The sequence below is a fragment of the Vombatus ursinus genome, unplaced genomic scaffold, assembly GCF_900497805.2.
Source record: "Vombatus ursinus unplaced genomic scaffold, bare-nosed wombat genome assembly UNPS02014785.1, whole genome shotgun sequence".
NCBI classification, from domain to species: domain Eukaryota; kingdom Metazoa; phylum Chordata; class Mammalia; order Diprotodontia; family Vombatidae; genus Vombatus; species Vombatus ursinus.
In genome coordinates this window covers 8,158,095-8,178,125 of record NW_020954563.1, presented here as the reverse complement: position 1 = coordinate 8,178,125, position 20,031 = coordinate 8,158,095, and the positions used below count along the sequence as shown (strand labels likewise).

The window sequence follows — 20,031 nt, the reverse complement described above, 5'->3', positions numbered from 1 at the left end:
GTACCTGATAGTTTCTGATGCCAAGAAACAACCTAAGATGTGTTGGCTCCATTCTCAAGTCTGTGAGTCTCCTAGGAGTGACTTAGTTACAAACTCCCATTGAAGAACCATACTGGTGTTGAGCTCTGACTTGGTGTTTCACCTCCCTGGGAGATTTCCGTAGACCTTATCTTTCTGTCTTTGGCTGCTAAGTGTCAGAGTCTTAATGTAGGGTATTGAGAAACATGGGGTGGTGTCAAACCTGTAGGGGAGTCAATACTACTGCTAATGATGATGATGATGATTACAGTTGGCATTTATATGGTGCTTTAAGGTTTGCAGAGTGCTTTACAAATATTATCTCCTTTGATCCTGATAACAAACCTAAGGAGGTAGGTGCCATTTATATTTCTGTTTTATAGATGAGCAAACTAAGGCAGACAGAGGTTAAGTGACTTGCCCAGGGTCACACTCTGGTCTTCCTGACTCCAGGCCTAGTGCTCTATCGCTGTGCCACCTAGCTCCTCATATTAGCTAATATACTCTGTCTGCCCAGTTTTTTTTTGGCATGCAAAACTATAATTAGGGCAAAGCATCTAGATCTTTGCTCCCAGGGCAGTGAAACTGAGAATACAAAAATTAAACAAATACAATCCTTCAGTATCATTGAAACCACTGTAGTAACTAATTCTCTCTTCAACTCAACTGAATATGTTTGAGTGATTTCTATTTTCTATTAATTTTCTATTTTCAAATTTATTTTGGCATCTTTTTGTTTTTACATTTCCAAATACTTGCTCCCCTACTCAGTATTGTGATTGAAATTAAGGTAAACAGAGGCGCAAAGCTCTGAGCATGATCAATTTATTGGTAAGGCTAGAAGTTAATAATAAAAGGGGTCTCTCAACTCCTCAGCGGGCCAAAAGACCTCAAATGAGGTCAGACAGATCATTTTTACAGACAAAAGGAGGAGCATCCAGAAACTAGAAGACTTCGTAGACAGGGAAAGCAGTGTGATTGGTTACAAATCGTGAAGCACACAGGCTTGGGGGCAATACGATTGGATGGAAGTCTGGAATGCAGGGCTAGCAACAACCCCTCCTTCCATCTTGTCACCATGGAAAACTCATTGGTGGTGTCCACCTGCATGGCTAATTAGCGTCATGACAATAACAGGCCAGGCTTTCTTGAAGCACAGCCAGTGTTTCAGAGACAACAGACCAGACTCCCTGACAACCAACCACCTGCATCCTTCAGGGATAACAGATTTCTTTGACACAAGAATAGAACAGTGATTAGCAGGAAAACTGAACTTCAGAGATAATGAGTGATTTACAGGAAAGTGATTTAACTCAGAGACAAATGAAATATAACTTAAGTTGTTGTTTTGTTGTTTAGGAGCAGCTAGGTGGTGCCATAGTGCACAGAGCACTGGGCTTGGAGTCAGGAAGACTCATCTTCCTTAGTTCAAATCCAGCCTCAGATACTTATTAGCTGTGTGACTCTGAGCAAGTCACTTAACCCTGTTTGCCTCAGTTTCCTCATCTGTAAAATTAGCTGGAGAAGGAAATGGCAAACCACTCCAGTATCACTGCCAAGAAAACCCCCAAAATAGGGTTATAAAGAGTCAGACGTGACTGGAATGACTGTAGTCAGTAGTGATATAAAATGAAATAAATTACAGCATAAAGCAATTTGATTTTCTCAGTTCTTACCAGTAAACCTTAATTGTAGCGATGCATGATAAAAAGTATTAATTCAGCGAAACCAATGAGCACATCAACCGTATCTGACAATATATACATATATATGTACATATACATATATGTGTGTATGTGTGTGTGTACACACACATACACACATATATATAAAAATAATATTGTGTCCCCCTAGCTCCCACCTTAGCAGAGAGGGGAGGCTCTTCTCCAGGACCAGCTTTGGTCATTATAATTGCATAACATTCAGTTTTGTTTTCTTATTCTTTCCATTTACATTGTTACAGTCACGGTGTATATTATCTTCCTGGTTCTGTTCACTCCATTCTGTATAATTTTATACAAGTTTTCTCAGACTTCTCTGAATTCATCATGTTCTTTTTGTGCTATTTTCACATCATAGGCAGTTAGGTGGGTGAGTGCATAGAGTGCTAGGCCTGGAGTTAGGAAGATTTAAGTTCAAATTTGGCCTCAGATACTTCCTAGTTAGTTCTGTGACTCTGGGCAAGTCACTTAACTGCTCTCTGCCTCAGTTCCCCTAACTGTAAGGTGGTGATAATAATGGCACCTATATTTCAGGATTGTTGTGAGTATCACATGAGGCAATTTGATAAAGTGCTTAGCACATAGTAGGCACTTAATAAATGCTTGTTCCCTCCCCTCCCCATCTTGAATTGCAAATTTAGAGGGAAGACATAATTTGTTCTCCTCTCCTGAAGCACATTTGGAGTGACTTGCTTCTGGTGCATTTATTGCAGCTTGCCTTGGCTACCGCAATTTACTAGTTTCAATTTTTCAAGGAGAGTATTGTATTGAAGTCAGAGGTCCTTTGTTCAAATCCCAGTCTCTCATTCCCTAACAGGTCAGTGATCAAAGTATATGAACAGGCAGGTTTTTTTTTTAACTTTTTAAAAACTTTAATATAGTGTAACTTAATTTTAAAAAATGTTCATTTTCGGATTCTTTCCTTCTCCCAACTCCTTCCCCACCTGTTGAGAAGGCAAAAAATACAAAACCCATTACAAATATGAAGTCCAGCCAAACAAATTTCTATATTAGGTATGTTCTGGGGGAAGAACAGAAAAAGAAAGAAAAAAACATATTTCATTTCTTCACTGAGTCTATCATTTCTCTCCCTGGAGGTGGATAGCATTCTTCATCATGAACCCTTTGGAAATGTGGTGGGTCATTGTGATGATCAGAGTTACCAAGTATTTCATAGTTGATTATCTTTATAATATTGCTGTAACTGTGTGAATTGTTCTTCTGGTTCTGTTTACCTCACCCTGCATCAGTTCATATGAAAATGCAGTTTTCAAAGGAAGAAATACAAGCTATTACTAGCCATATGAAACAATCAGTAATAATTATGCAAATTAAAGCAACTCTGACGTTTTACCTTACATCCATCAGATTGGCAAAATTGACAAGAAAGGGAAATGATGACTATTGGAAGGGCTGCAAGAAAACAGACACACTAATGCATTATTGATAGAGCTGTGAATTGGCCCAGTCATTCTAGAAAGCAATTTTAAATATGCCCGGAAAGTCACTAAATGTACATATCCTTTGATCCAGTAATACAACTACTAGGTCCCTACCCCAAAAAGATCAAAGAAAGAGGATAAGGAGTCATGTGTACAAAAATATTTCTACCAGCACTTTTTGTGATGCCAAAGAACTGGAAACTAAGGGGGTACTCATCAATTGGGAAATGGCTGAACAAATTATGATATAGGAATGGAATGCTATTTTGCCATAAGAAATGATGAAAGGGATGGTTTCAGTGAAACCTGAGAAGGCTTGTATGAGCCAGTGAAGAGTGAAGTGAGGAAAGCCAGGAGAACAATTTCTATATAACAACAGCATTGTAAAGACAAACAACTTTGAAACACTTGAGAACTTTGATCAATACAATGGCTAACCATAATTCTGGAGAACTGATGGTGAAACATGCTGTTCACCACCCGACAAGTGATAGACTCAGGATGCGGAATGAGACATCTATTTTGGGACACAGTCAATACAGAAATTTGTTTTGCTTGACTATACTCATTCGTTACAAGGGTTTTGGTTTTCTTTCTTTTCCCCACCATGGGGAATGGATGTGGGAAGAAGAGAAAATAGATTTTTGTTAATTAAAAAAAAATTGGATTTGCTTCTAATCAATTCCTCTTCTCTTCTCGTGGGAAAAAAATGAGCACTACTCTTTACTAGCTATGCATCTTTGATAAATTACTTCCATCCTCTGGGCCTCAGTTTCCCTTATCTGTGAAATGAGGGCTTTAGATGAAATAATTTCTAATGACCCTGCTAGAAATGAATTCTATGGTCCTATGACCATCACCTTGGCTAAGTACATGCGAGACAGGGGAAACTGAGGTTCAAATTGCCAAAGTTCAGGCTGCTACTATAACAAGCATTGTAAACAAAAGGGAAACCAGGTGCCATAGGTTGCCTCAGTCAGTATTATTGTTAAGCTCAATGGTAATTTCCAGAGTGGATCACTGCCAAAAGGATTTGTCTAGTGATTCAGAGTGTTTAGCCTTCTTTTGGTATCAAGGTTGGCATGTACCCTAGCCCACTCCAGCATCTTAAAGGACTCACAACTTTGCTCGTTTAACTCCAGATAGCTACACCCCTATCTCTCTCTTTTTTTAAGAGCATCCTTCCTAAAAATCTTCCCCCCTCCCCCCACTGATGACAGAGACCTTACTTCTTCCCAAGGCCAAACCCAAAGCGGTCTTGCCTTCCTGGAGGAACAGTGCTCATCACCAGTCCTGAATGGTCAAGGCTTCCAGGGAGGACTTCGTGCCTTTGATGCATTTTTTCAGCAGAAAGCACAGCAGGCTAGTAATAGATTTACTGAAATAATAAAAAAAAAAAAGAATAAAAGTAAGAAAAGAGGGTTACTGACACACTTTTTTAAAATGCGTAGCAGAGAGCAGAAAGAAACACAGACGAGTAGGAGATCCTTGAAGAAAACATGTTTGATTGTTATGTACTTTAATGGGGAAGCAAACAAGCTAGTACCTGGTACAGAGTTGTGGCTGTACAGGCCTGAGGCTCTTCTTCTGTTCTTTGTATGTAGAAATGCTCATTTTATTTGGTGTTAATTTCAAAATTTAAAAAAGACAGCATTTGGATACACATGTGTGTACACACGCATGCACACATATGCACATGCTTATCCACATATACACATGTGCACATGTACATGTATGCATAATACATACGTGCACGCACATCTATATAGACATAGACATAGATGTAAAAAACACGAAATGTGAAATTGAGTGTCCTACTCAGTGGTCCTTTCTCCTCTGGGTTTATCGAGCTGGACTATAATAAGAACATTAACTTAGATTTCTCTTGTGTTTTAAGGTTTATAAAATCCTTTTCTCATCACAATCCTTTGAGAAGGATGACACAAATATTATTATCCTGACTGATAGCGGAGGAAATTCAGGCTTGGTCAGGTTAAATGACTTGAGCTCGGTCACATCGCCCTAAGGCAGCGGTGGGGAACCTGTAGTCTTCAGGCCACATGCGACCATGGCTGCAGGTTCTCCACCCCGGGCAAGTCTAAGGTCTCTAAGGGCTGGGCCCTCCCCACTACTTTGAGCCAATGGAATCATAGAATCACAGGATTTGAGTGGTGGGAGAAAGGCCCTGAGCAGCCTAGCTAGTTCAGGGATTCCCAAGCTTTTTTGGTCCCCCTATCTCTTGGTCTTCAACAAATTTTACTGTATCTTATTCAATAGGAAAGGAGATAAAATCTAGGATTTACCATGCTTATGAACATGAGAAACAAAGTTATTAAATTTAGATCTTGTGTGCACATTTAGTAGGAATGGCATGTTTCTCTAAGGGTACACTGAAATGTAACTTTATTGATTAGAAATCAATTCAGAAAAATCAAATCAAAATATTCCCCATACTACTTTGATGAGTTTCTTATACCCACTGAGGGTATGTGTACCCCAAATTGGATCCAAACTATACCTAAAAGGAATCCCCACTTCCACATCCTCTACAAGCGGTAGTCCAGCCTCAGCTTGGAGGCCTCCAGTGAGGGGAAATGCACCATCTTTGGAGGAAACCCACACCACCTCTGCAGGGAGCCCATTCCATTTTTGGATAGTCCTAATTGTTAGGAATTTTTCCCCTAAGTTGAGGCCTAAATTTACCTCTTTGCAGCTTCTATCCCTTTCTCCAAGTTCTACCTTGTGATCCAAATGGAGCAACTCTAATCCCTTTTCCATATGGCAGCTTTTTTAGTTACTTGAAGACCAGGGGACCATCTCTTACTGCTAACTCTTTTGTGTTTCTGGTGTAGGTTCTCTTGGCCAAACGCAAGTCTGATGGGAAATTTTATGCTGTAAAAGTCTTACAGAAGAAATCCATCTTGAAAAGGAAAGAGGTAACAGAGCTTGAGTAATGAGAATTAGGGAGACTTTGCTTCTCCCTTCCCCCTTTGCTCCTCCATCTACGCCGCATCCCTTCAATTCCATAAAGTCCTCAGAAAGCTGTTAATATACATTTTCATGCTCTGGGCATAAGTGCCCAGAACCAGCCTCCTGGGGTTTGGGATTGCATGGGTGAGTGTTTGTGTTTAACTAGCTCTAGCTTAGACTCCTCCTAGGTTGGGCTGTACCTGATTAGGACAGACTTTTCTTGTCTATCCACAAAAGCTTGGCACCAGACAAGTGGAGAATGTAGACAGATCCTGTTATTCCTGTTTGAGAACTATGCTTGCTTCCCCTGGGTAGACACCGCTATTCAGGGCAGGCTGGAAGCAGCTGCCTATGAATGGAGATGGGGATGCTCATGTGTTTCCCCTGGTCTGTGTGTTGGGGCAGGAAGCAGTGTAACATGGATTTTTTTTTTCCTTTTGGGTCTGAATCCTGGTAGCAAAATCACATCATGGCAGAACGCAATGTGCTCCTAAAGAATGTGACGCATCCTTTCCTGGTGGGCCTCCGCTACTCCTTTCAGACTTCAGAAAAACTCTATTTTGTCTTAGACTATGTCAATGGAGGAGAGGTGGGTCACCAACGCTTTTCAGGGGGCTACATCAGGCACATTTAATATCATAGGCTCACAGGCTTGGGGTGGGAAGGAATCTTAGAGATTACCTAGCTCAAGCCCCGTCATTGTACAGATGAGGAGAATGAGGCCCAAAGGTAAAGGAATTTGCCCAATGTCACACAAATAGTAGGCAGCTAGGTGGAGCAGTGGATAGAGCGCAGGACCTGGAATCAGGAAGACTCATCTTCCTGAGTTCAAATCTGGCCTCAACACTTACTAGCTGTGTGACCCTGGGCAAGTCACTTAACCCTGTTTGCCTCAATTTCCTCATGTATAAAATGGGCTGGAGAACGAAAGGGCAGTTCAGTATCTCTGCTAAGCAATCCCTAAATGGGGTCATGAAGAGTTGGATACAAGTAATTGACAAAACAACCACAAACAAATAGTAAGTGACTGAGCTAAAATTTGAACCTTGGATCTCAGACTCCAAATTCAGCATTCTTTCCAATGTACAATGGAACAGAGGGTCTTCCCCTGTGCTGAGCCTGTCTCAGATGACCCATATGTTCTGAGCCTTCGTGTTAATGGGGTAACGGATATAAATTCTGGCAGGGACATAGGGGAAATCTAGGCAGTGGGAAAATAGAAGCTATACGTAAAAATCTATTAAAAAATAAAGATAATAGAGAATGGAAGAGGTGTCAGAGGATGATAAGGGAATTTATAAGGGAATAGATAAGGGAAAGTTTTCCAGTTTTCAGAATGGGAAAAGAATGGAGTATACAAACTTTAGGCCGGCAAACTTCACTTTGATCCTCGGCAAACAGGTAAGCTACATTACTGAAAGGGCGTGAATTTTGGCTTTTGGAGACACAAAACTTTAACTTTGAATTGTGTCATTTATTTGGTTTTTTAAAAAAATTTTTATTTTTAAGCAATTGGGAATAAGTGACTTGCCCAGGGTCACACAGCTTGTGTTATCTATTTGAAGGAATGATTGTGTGTGTAGGGGAATTCAGGGTAGGTTCAAGAACCCTATCAGGTAGGTGTTGGAGTGGATAGAGTGACAGGTCTGGAGTCATGATGACCTAAGTTCAAATCCAGCCTCAGACACTTACTAGCTGTGTGACCCTGAGCAAGTCACTTAACCCTGTTTGCCTCAGTTTCCTCAACTGTCAAATGAGCTGGAAAAGGAAATGGCAAACCAGTCCAGTATCTTTGCCAAGAAAACCCCAAATGGGGTCACAAAGAGTCAGATGTGACTGAAAATAGCTGAATAACAACAAACAAGAACCTTTTATAACCTTGAGAGGTGGGGAGGGTGAGGAGGAAGTTTTCCGTTGTTATAGAAAAGGCCAAAGCAAAGCTGCCCACATAAGCTTGGTCTCGTGGCTCCTTAAGCTCAACAATCTGCCTCACCATCGACAGCCTCTTACACACTTCCTGTCGTGTAGAATGTGATTACTATTGGCCTGTGAGAGTTGAAGGTGATTGATGGACGTGGTGCCTCCTCTGTGCAAGGAGGCGCTTGCTTACAAGCTGTTCTTTCCTCCAGCTTTTCTTCCACTTGCAGCGGGAGCACTGTTTTCTGGAACCTCGAGCTCGATTCTATGCCGCCGAGGTGGCCAGCGCTATTGGCTACCTGCATTCTCTGAACATCATCTACAGGTAGGCTTTCCCTAAGCACTTCCTAAGAGACTTTGAATTTCTTATAGGCTCAGCTAGAATTTGGCTCTTAAAAATCTTATGTACAGTGTATTTTAAATATGTGTTAAATTTAATGCTATGATTAACAATAATGCCGCAATTATTTTGCTTCCCATTCTAAATTTCTTCTTTGTCTAGATCAGCAGTTCTCAAAGTATGATCGGGAAACCCTTGGGAGCCCCCATGACCTTTTCAGAGGTTTTTAGAATAATACAAAGTTGTTTTGATTTCTGAAATTTAAATATCAATAGATATAACCCACATAAACAAAAGCTCTTTAAGGGTTCCTTAGTAATTTTTAAGAGTTTAAAGGGGTTTGGGGACCAAAAAGTTTGAGAACTGCTTGTCTAGATGTTTGCTAACCATCCTTTTAATAATACATTTTAGTTGTTTACAGTTATTCCCTTGGGGCGCAGCACCCCATGATCTGGAAAATCTGTGTAAAATTTTTTAGCCCTCCCTTTGTACCGGAGAAGAAGTCTCTGTCAATGTTAAGCAAAAATACTTTTTCTGTGTCATCTCCTGGCCTTTGCGTGTTGTCTGCAGCTTCATTATCTTTCCCCCTAAATCCTCCAAATTTTCCTACTACTGTTGAGAGTATCATCTTCCCCCCCTAGGCCCCAGGGCTCATGGGTGTCACCCTTAACTTCTCACTATCTCTCACCCCCGCTGCCCCATATCCAATCTGTTGCCAAGGCCTGTTGATTTCACCTTTATAACATCTCCCATATATGCCCCCTTCTCTCCTCTGATAATTTGACTACCGTGGTGCACTTTTGGTGGTGGACTCACCCTTGGGCTAGTGTGGTAGCTGGCTGGTAGCCCTGCCTGCCATAAGTCTCTCCCTACTTGAGTCCATCATTTATCCAGCCTAAGTGATTTCCCTAAAGTGCCAGTCCAAACATGTCACACCCACATTCTGTAAGCGCCAGTGGCTGGCTCCCTGTCACCTCCGGGATGAAATGTAAAATCTTCTGTTTGGCATTCAAAACTCTTCATCACCTAAACACCCTCTTGCCACTTACACCTTTCTAATCTTCATATACCTTACATTCCTCCACATACTTTTCGATGCAGTGACACTGACCTCCTGGCTTCCTTTAAGTCCCAGCTAATATCCTTTCTACTGGAAGCCTCTGCAGTCTGTCTTAATTCTAGTGCCCTTTCTCTGTTAAATATTTCCTATTTATCTCGTGTATAGCTTATTTATAGACATATGTTTGCTTATTGTCTTCTCCATTAGATGGTGAGCTCTTGGAGGGAAGGGCCTGTCTTTTTCCTTTTTCTGTACTCCTAGCACTTAGCACAGTTTCTGGCACATGGCAGAAACTTAATAAATGATTACTGACTGATTGACTATTCAGGCCCACGTCCCCTCTCACCACTGGCTCTAAATGGCCTCCCTGCCACCAGCTTTTCCTTTCTTGAGTCCATCTTCCATAAAGCTGTCAAAATAATCTTTCTGAGGCTTGGGTCTGATCATGTCACTCCTCCCAAAGTCAAAAACCTTTAGTTACTCCTCATTGCCTTGATGACAAAATATTAACTTCTCAGCCTGCCATTTAAGACCTTTTATAATTTGGTTTCAATCTACCTTTTTAGCCTTCTTTGGATTTCTCTTCTCTTTTTTTTTAAAAATGAGTTCAACTCAAACATTTATTAAGTACTTCCTATTTGAATAATGCTGCACTAGGCCCTGAAGAAAGATGCAAAATTTAAAACGGATATTATCCTGTCCTCAAGGAACTTACAAAATAGTATAGGTATGAGCACACCAATAACTACTAAATAACATACAGAAATATTGTAGAGTCATTGACCTCCATAGAAGTTTTATTTATTATAAGTCATCTTTTTTTTAACAGCTGCCATTGCCACCATCCCTTATCACATAATTAACAACATCAGCAGTTCTTCCAATTAAAAGGCCCTCCCTTTAATGACTGAGCATTTCACTTACTAAGTAGTTCTCTACAGAAGTGTGTTGGACTCTTCCTAACTCCATGGGGTTTTCTTGGCAAAGATGCTGGAGTGGTTTGCCATTTTCTTCTCTAGCTCATTTTACAGATGAGGCAACTGAGGCAAACAGGGTTATGCCCAGTGTCACACAGCTAGTGTCTGAAGCCTGATTTGAGGCCAGATTTGAACTCAGGAAGATGAGTCTTCCTTACTCCTGGCCCAACACTCTATCCACTGTGTCACCTAGCTGTCACAGAGGTTTACTTCATCCAAGTACCTATGGGAATAATAATAATAACCTTCATTTATATAGTGCTTTAAGGTTTTCAAAATGCTTTACAAATATCTCATTTTATCCTCACTACAACCCCCTTTTACAGATGAGGAAACTTAGGCAGATAAAGGTTAAATGACTTGCTCAGGGTCACACAGCTAGCAGTGTCTGAGTCTGCATTTGAACTCAGGTCTTCCCGACTCCATGTCCATTGTTCTTTCCCCTGCATCACTTAGCTCTCTCTTACTTTGAAGGAGGGTACCTCCTCAAGGTAGTGAATTCACTACAGATTTGCTGAATGCCAGGATGACTTAAATCCCCACCAAATACCAGTTCCACAATGAACACATATTGCAGAAACACAGAAACACATTTATCCAAATCATAGCAAAACAGAAATCAGAGAAGATATACATAGGAGAATATAAACCAGACAATACAGAATGAAGGAGCTCTCCTATTGGGAGTGAGATAGTTCAGCTCACCCAAGGGAAAACTCCTCCGAGACTCTAGTGTAGCAAGATAGGGAAGGGAACATGATGGCGATTGTCCATTCCTCTAATGTCTTCCAAGAGTCTTTTCCTTCAGCAACCTGAAGTGAGCTTGTCCTCTACTATCTTCCTTCTAAAAACTGGAAGTCAGAAGTCAGAAGCAAAACTTGAAGCTTGAGGAGTCCCCAAGTGGGACTGGCCCTGGAGAGTCTGGAAGAGGTTCTCGAAGCTACTTTCGGTTGATTCTATAAGATGTTATTATTTTGATTACTTGGTATCCCTTTCCCCCCTCCCAGTTTGTGTTCTTCAACTGAGCATTCTTCGTGACCAAAAACATTGAGTTAAGATTCACACATCTATGTGAACTGCATTCAAATCTGATTATGTATGATCAAGATTCCATGCTTAGCCACATCTTCAAACATCAGCTAGCTTTTCCTACACAGGAAAAACTTCATATCATATGGCTTGGTTTACTTAAGACTTTTCTCTCCCCAAACAGTAAATATGGGACTAAGGACTGTAAATATCATAGTGTCAACATTTTAATTGTTTTTATTATGAAAACAACAACAAAAAAAGAGATGAAGCATAGCAGTGGTTTACTTGGCCATTTGCAATCTTGTCTTCTCATAGTTGAGAATGTTTTTATCTAAATGGTCAGTAGTTGGGTCCAACACATTCTGACCTCAGTAGAATGTTTGTGATATTGGCCTTTTCATGAAAAACTGGCTTTGTTTGACCACTGTAGCCACTCTGCTTCCTGTCATGGCCTCTTTTTTCCCCTAAGGCAGTCTTTCCTTTCTCGTACTGTGAGACTGGTGCTTGTAGCACTTTGTTTTAGTAGATTCTGTGAGTTTTGGAGACACTCACCCATTATTGTCTCAATGAAGAACAGGCATTCTATTGACTCTTTAGGTGCTACTTTCTCTGACAAGCCTTAATTCATACTCTCTCCCTCAAATTACTCTATATTTACTTATCAGTGTACATGTTTTACCTCCCACTAGAATGAAGGCCCTGGAAAGCAAGGGCTGTTAGAGTTTTAGCTTTGAATCCCCTGTGCTCTCCATTTAGTACTTATTCAAGAAATGTTTGCTGAATCGAATTAAACTGAATCCATTTGGGAGCATAGTTTGTTTTTGTTTCAGGGCTGTGATCATTGAGTTCGTGACATTCCTTAAAGTCTCCTTGCCCTGATTTCCATCAAGAAAACAAAGACAGCAGTATCTGCTGATCTTTACCCTCTGAAAGCTATTATGATAATCAGTGGTAATGGTGATAAGGGTCTGAAGGATAATGATTAGATTGCTAGCTCTTGGTATGAGCAGGGCCTGTGTCTTATGTTCACGACTTTGCACATAGTTGGTGCTTAATAAATGTTTATTGGATTGAATTAATAACAGTTTTGTGTACAGTGCATTATACAGCTTTAAAATTGCTTTCATATTATCATCTTATTTAATCCTTATAAACCATCTTGTAAATTAGGCAGTTCAGATGCTTTCCCTATTTTCCAGAACAAGAAACTGAGACTCAGAGATTCAAGTGACTTACCCTGCATTACAAGGCTAGTTTGTGATGGAGCCATTATTAAAATTCGAGTCTTCTGAATGCAAAGCCAACATTCCTTTTACTATTCTAAAGGTGATATCTCAAGATTTAAAAAATAGTCACGGAGGCATATTTTTTCTGTCTTTATAAAGGGCTTTCATGGAAGTGGCTTAAGGGAAAAAGAAGATGTATATGCTGGGTGCTCCTAACTGAGGGGAAAGTTGGTCTAGGTCTGGCCTTGAGAGTCTCTTTGGGTCCTAAAAAAGAGAGTGGGGTTGGGATTAGGGGTGGGGCTGAGTCCGTGTTTAGAGCTGGTGGAGCTGGGAGCGTTACAAGAATTCTACTTATCAGCTTCCTTTCACTTATTTGTTAAACCAGCTATCTCTTTACCAGCTTAGGTTGGAGACTGTGAATTCATAGCGTGACCAAGCATGACCCAGCAGAAGCTTGGTTTAGGAGCTCCACTGATGCTAAGAAAATGACAGTGTAGTGAGGCCCGTAATTATATTTAGTGCTGGCCTGAATTAAAAAAGCCTTTGTTCAGTCAAAATCACCTCTCCCTTGGAGCCAATTTCATGGGATTGAGCTGCCTTCCATTTTTGCTACTAACCCCTACCTTCACATAAAACTGTTCCACGTGTCAATTTTAAAAATAGGTTTTTGATATGTAGCACCCCATCTTTTCTACTTGGTCCCCAGAGGGCAGTTACTCCCTACTATTCTAAGGGTAACCCTGGAGGTCTGTACTCCTAACACTATATATAGCTCTTGATCTCCCCATTAACAATAAGCCAGTAGGCAAAATTAGCTCTTAGCAAAGCCATATATTAAAATGACATAGGAAGAACCTTGTAACCTTCTCTTATAAACCTGGGGCACACTCTCCTACAAATACGTATCATATCCATTGAGATGGTGGGGATAAACTTAAAAAGTATGATGAAAATGAGTCATATGAGTAGGATTCATATGAGTAACTCAGAACTCCTGGTGTTACAATGCTTTTTCTTGTTGTAGATTCCTTATACTGAAGGAATCTACAGGCAACTAGGTGGTACAGTAGATAGAGTGCCAGGCCTGGAGTCAGGAAGACCTGAGTTCAAATCCAGCCTCAAGACACTTACCAGCCGTATGACCCTTGGCAAGTCACTTGACTTCTGTTTGCCTTAATCTCCTGGAAAAGGAAATGGCAAACCACTCCAGTGCCTTTGCCAAGAAAACCCTATGGACAGTTTGGGCCATAAGGTCATGAAGAGTACAACACACCTGAATAACAACTTCCAAATAATAATGCAAAAAATAACGGTAACAATAGTAATAATAACTAGCATTTATATAATGTTTAAGGTTTGCAAAGCATTTTACAAATATTATCTCATTTGATTTTCACCACAACTATGGGAAGTAGCTGCTATTGTTATCCCCATTTTACAGATGAGAAAATTGAGGCAGGCAGAAGTTAAGTGACTTGCCCCAGGGTCACCCAACTAATAAGTAGTTGAGGCTGGACTTGAATTCAGGTCTTCCTGACTCGGGGCCCAGCACTATCCACTGAAGTTTGGAGTGTTAGATCCTCAGAGTCCTCTACTGCATCTTGGAACACAGCGCTAGGGATCTTGGAGCCCTTAGACCTGGGCTGTCCTGGTCTGGGTGTTTCTGTGTTTTTCTGGTGCTACTGATCCCATCTATGAATTATCCCTTATTATTCTGTCCTTGAATGTGACTTAGTTACAAGCATTAGTATTTGTATGAATGTCTGAGATCATAGATGTGAGACTGGGAAGGAATTTAAGGGGTTTCCTGACATTTTTTTTATTAATGTCGTGATTTCTCCACATGATTAAAATAGAAACAATTAAATTGGCATGCTTGGGCAGTACACGAGCATGGATTAAAAGTTGGAAGGAACCTTAATAATCACATAGCTCATCTCTCTATCTTATTTTACAGACAAGGAAACTGAGGCCCAGAGGAGAAGTAACTTGCACAAAATCACACAGTAGCACAGCTAGCATTCAGACCTGGGTCATGGGGTTCCACACCCAGGGCTCCTTCTCCTAGCACCCTGCTTCCCTCCAGCCTTCTGCCTCACTGTCCGTCCCTTCTTGTTTCCCTCTGTAATTCAGGCTTGGGTGGAGAAGGAGGCAGTCATGGCTTGGTGCAGGAGAGCACTGACAATGTGCTTTGCTTTGTTCTTTTCTTCTATTCATCACGTTTTTACTTATAGCCCCTTTTGGTCTTCAGAAGGCCTCCTTTAAAATACCACTATGAGGGAGGTATTTGCGAGGTATTATTTTCCCTGTTTTGCCAAGTGAGGAAACTTGAACTCAGAGGCTAAATGATTTGCCAAAGGTACCAGAGTGGCAGAGCCATGATTCGCCCTATGTCCCCTTTCCCCCATTATGCTGGCTGTACTTTTCTTAAATTCAATTTTAAAAAGTATTTATTATGTAACTATTATTCAAAAGACACAGGAGATACAAAGATAGCAAATGACATAGTACCTGCTCTCAAGGAACACACACTTTACGGGGGATTTTGGGTGTCCTTAATGAATAGCAAAACAACAAAATTTTCCTTTTTCATCTTCCACAGGGACTTGAAACCCGAAAACATTCTCTTGGATTGCCAGGTCCGTATATGGGCGAGGGTTGTGTGTGTGTGGGTGTGTGTGGGTGTGTTTTTGTGGGTGTGGGTGGGAGTTAAGATAGAAGAATGACTTGCTAGCTGGAAACTCAGAGGGACCTAGGAAGACAGACTCCCAATCCTAACATGGGGATTTAGGAAGTAAGAACAAAGGCTTTTTCAGTGATACATTTCTAAAAGGATTTATTTGTTTGAGGTCACAGTGGGGGCAGAGTCAGAACTCACACTACCCTACCTACCTCCCCCTACCCCCACCCTTGCCATTATAAGGATACTTTTCTTAAATTGTTTTAAAAATTTTATTAAGCACCTGTTAATGTTAAGAGTAAGACTTCCTCTGATGGCTCATTGCAGCACAGAGGTGACTTGGCTTTTCAAGGACTCTGCTAGACATAATCAATGAGTCAGCTAGGTGGTTCAGTGATTAGAGGGCTGGGCTTGGAATTAGGAAGACCTGAGTTCAAATGTGACTTCCTAGTTATGTGACCTGGGCAAGTCACTTAAACTGTCAGCCTCAGTTTCCTCATCTATAAAATGGGATTTTAACAGCACCTACTTTCCAGGGTTGTTGGAGGATCAAGTGAGATAATAATTCTAAAGCACTTACCACATAGTAAGCACTGTGCAAATATTAGCTGTGATGATGATGATGATGCCGGTGATACACAAGCCTTGCCAATGCCATTCAAGTCAATAAACATCTCTTAAAGTGCCTGCTTTGTTCGAGGCACCACGCCAGGCGTTTGGAATATGAGGACAAAAATGAAACAGCCCCAATCTATGATACCCTAAGATATGTTCGTTCTGTAGGGAGATGTACTAAGTCTGCAGGTAAATAGACAGACACAAGGTAGATATAAAGCAATTTCAAGAGGGAGAGGACACTAACGCTGGAGGTGGGAATCAGAAAAGGCCTTGTAGAGGAGGCTGTGATCCTAGGGCTGTGCTTTGAAGAACGCTAGGGATTTCCTAAGGCAGAGGCAGGGAGGGGTGTGCATGCCAGATGTGGGGACCTAACCTATGCAAGAACATGGGGGCAGGTCCTTGAGGCAGTGTAGGGTGGTGGAAAGCACAGGCTTTAAAGTCAGAAAGCCTGCAGATGAATCTTGGCTCACCCACTAACCACCTGTATGACCTTTGGCAAGTTATTTAATCTCCCTGGGCCTCTGCTTCCTCATGAGCGGGTAGGATTTGGTAACCTCTGACGTCTCTTCTAGTTCTAGAATTATGATCCTAGGATTGAAAGGCTTTGAGTATGGGCCCAATGACTATCATCCACGAGCTAAAATTTAGATAGGCTCGTCACTGGAGGGTTGGTTATTAGGGGATAACATTGGGCGGGGCGGGGGGGGGGGCGGACAATGGAGGAGGAAAGGACCATAACAGCTCAAAAACAGTCTACTAAGGTATGAAAAGGTTGTGAAGTGGGATTAGGGTAGTGGGCTGCAAAGGACAATTCATCCAGTTTGAGTGGAACTTTGCAGTTTCTTCTTGTCTGTTTGTGTTTAGGGCCATGTTGTGTTGACTGATTTTGGACTTTGTAAAGAAGGAATGGAGCCAGAAGAAACCACATCCACTTTCTGTGGCACCCCTGAGGTTAAAATGAATAAATGCTTTGTCTCCTCAGCCATCTCCAAGGGCACAAACCTGAAAGTTATTGGAATGTAGTTGATCACTTGCATGTGTTAATAGCTAAAGTTCAACTTCAAATTGTCAACATTAACTGGATAAAAATTGACATTAACCAGAAATATCTGGCTAATGCTGAATCTTGTGAACATTAAACAGGAAAGGATTTTCTCTATAACTGGATTTAGAATGGTTTCTCCCCAAGACTTTAAATGTTAATAATTGCCAGTTTTGAGTGGTACTAATTTACCATTAGTAATGTTGTAAACTTCTGTCTGTTCTTTCAAGGTCTCACAATAACTAAATGTTTCTGTAAAATAAGATTATCTGACCCCTGTTGACATTAGGATTTGGACTTTTGCTACAATGTGTATATACATCATTATAGTCACAGTGGTTCTCTTTTATTTGGTGGTCAGGGAATCTTCTCCTAATTAAATTGTTGGATGGGAACAGGAAAGATGGGCTTACTGTAGGATCTCCAAGTGATTTCCCCTTATACTGTCTTCTCATGTTGTTTGGACTAATCCCCAAAACATTTGATTATTATCTTGTTGAGATATAGCACTAAATGGAATTGATTTCTGATCCATGAGCTTGTTCTATGGATGTCAGAGTCAGTTTGGGAGATCTGTTGAGTTGCTCACTAATGAAATTGTTTCCCATCTCTTTCTGACCTGCTGCAGGCCACCTTGATAATTGATGAATGATGAATGGTTGTCTGTGGAGAGTAGTTATGGGAACTGTGAGATTATGGGCTTACATGCCCAGTGACTTCTCCTTTTTATGTTATTTCTCTTCTTTTTTTTTTTAAATCTTTCTATCTCTTTTAATAAAATGCATAGAAGGTTTACTATTAGTAGCCTGAATTGAGAGACAGAGATAGTAGAAAAGACACTGAGCCCTAACGTGGATCTGAATTTTAGTCCTACATCTGCCATTAATTGGCTGTGAGACCATAGGCAAATCACTTACCGTCTTGGAACCTCAGTTTCCTCATCTGTAAAATGGGGAGGTTGGAGTGATGATCTCAAAGATCTTTTCTAGATCTAAAATAAGTGAAAAATAATTTGTTAAGTGCTTACTATATGCCAAGCATTAGGGATACAAATACAAGTAATAGAGACAGTTCCTGCACTGAAGCAGCTTACATTCTAATCGGAGAGGACAATACATAAAAAGGAGGTAGAGTCAGAAAGAGGGAAGGTGGAGACAGGAGCATCAGAGTGGTGGTGGCATGGTTTGGAGCTGGCGAGGGATGGCATGATGGCCTGGTTCTAAGCTGGATAAGGTGAAGGCTCACCTATCAGAACCCAGGGGCAGGAGCCCCAGTTTGGGGAGGTGTGAAGTTGAGGAGACCCAGAGTGGTGGTAGAGTGGTTTGGAGCTGGTGGTTATTCTCTTGTTCCCTGTTTATGGCTTTTCTTTGGCCGTAAAAGAGCCAAGCTATCCTTACCAGTATTAGCCCTTTCCCTCTATGATTGAAGAAAAGCATGATGCATAGAAACTCAGTCTGGTTCACTATGGGGATGATTCATCCAATTTCCCCTCACTTCCAGTGCTGCTCTGGGTCTCCCATGTAGGGCTCAATCAGTGATCCTTACAAGGATACTCAAATTCCTCTGAGATACTTACCATTCATTCAAGAGATATTTGTTGAAGGCAATAGGTTCAGGTAATTGTGCTAGAAGTTGTGGGAGGTACAAAGATAATTCCCAGTGCCTTTTCTCAGGTTTCTTACAATCTAGTAGAGAAGCTTTGTAAAATAAGGCAGATATGTGAAGAACTAAGCCATAATAAGATAGTATGTAATAATTTACATAAGAGCGGTCTAGGTGCTTCAAGGAGGGAACTGGGGTGATCAGGCAAGATGTAAGGAAGCAGAACATGGGGCGACTAGGTGGCACAGTGGATAAAGCACCTGCCCTGGATTCAAGAAGACCTGAGTTCAAATATGACCTCCAGCATTTACTAGCTGTGTGACCCTGAGCAAGTCATTTAACCCCAATTGCTTCCGCCCCCCAAAAAAGAAGAAGGACATTTGAGTTGGACCTTGGAGTCAAAATGTTGCTAGAGATAAGGGGAGAAAATTCTAAGCAAAGAGAATGAAATGAATAAAAATGTGCAAGTAGGAAAAAGGAAGGTACATTCGAAGGATACTGGGCAGTTAAATTACTCACTGCAGCCATCCAAATAATTCTCTGTTTGAGTTCTAGGAGTTTTAAAATGAGATAGAAATTTGATCAGTTTTTCCTGTCCATTTCAATTCCTACATTTGGCAGAAATGATCTCTCCAAATAAGTGGGGAAAGCATAATAAGAGAAACTTAGCATAAATGCTAGATAGGGGAAAAGGAGAAAGCCTATACATTAGACTTACATGTCCAAATGAGATTTATTAAAGGACATTTTGTACAGCTGGCCAGAGGATGGGGTAGGGGATGCAGTTCTGCAAATCCGTGCCTGGATTAGCTACCAAGATCGCTTCCCAGCTTCGCTTTTTAGTAAAGGAAAAGTCCCATCTCTGAGATGTGTTAGAAATAACACTTCTTGTTCATTCAGGGGTTCCGAGATGGTTATTTGGTTATAAGTGAGGAGTGAGATGAGATATCTATTACTTCCACTTCCAGACATATGTTTTGGGATCTTTGAGAACTAGAATTGGTTGAGGGGGTTGAGAATATGGTATTGAAGTGTTTCCCAATCTTCTTGAGGTTAACTAGTAAGGAGCATATGGAGACTCTTATCTATAAGCCATTTGGATCCAGATGGATACCTGTACATGAAATTATAATTGGGGAAACCAGGGGAGACCTTGACTGTTTTAGGGGTAAAAGCAAAAGAAAGTGAGAAGAGATTACAACTACATAGGTAGGTATATAGAACAGTAGCCAGTTAATATAGATGGGCATAAGTTTTTCTGGGGAGTTCTGTCTCAAAATTAGGCTATTCTCTCAAGTGAGCATAAAAGACCCTCTGATGAATGTGCTTATTGCTTTTGTGTGTGTGTGTGTGTGTGTGTGTGTGTGTGTGTGTGTGTGTGTGTGT

General features: G+C 40.9%; 1 protein-coding gene across 2 annotated transcripts in view; it reads left to right on the top strand.

The window, feature by feature from the left end:
* Positions 1 to 20,031, top strand: part of SGK2 (SGK2, serine/threonine kinase 2) — a 55,747-nt gene that overhangs the window by 24,667 nt on the left and 11,049 nt on the right. Inside the window, exons 5-9 of one of the 2 annotated variants that reach the window (XM_027867351.1) lie at positions 6,034 to 6,117; positions 6,609 to 6,740; positions 8,281 to 8,393; positions 15,306 to 15,342; positions 16,866 to 16,952. In XM_027867351.1, the coding sequence (XP_027723152.1) occupies positions 6,034 to 6,117; positions 6,609 to 6,740; positions 8,281 to 8,393; positions 15,306 to 15,342; positions 16,866 to 16,952 (453 nt within the window). The remainder of the gene's footprint in view (positions 1 to 6,033; positions 6,118 to 6,608; positions 6,741 to 8,280; positions 8,394 to 15,305; positions 15,343 to 16,865; positions 16,953 to 20,031) is intronic. The other variant, XM_027867352.1, reaches the window with a different exon arrangement.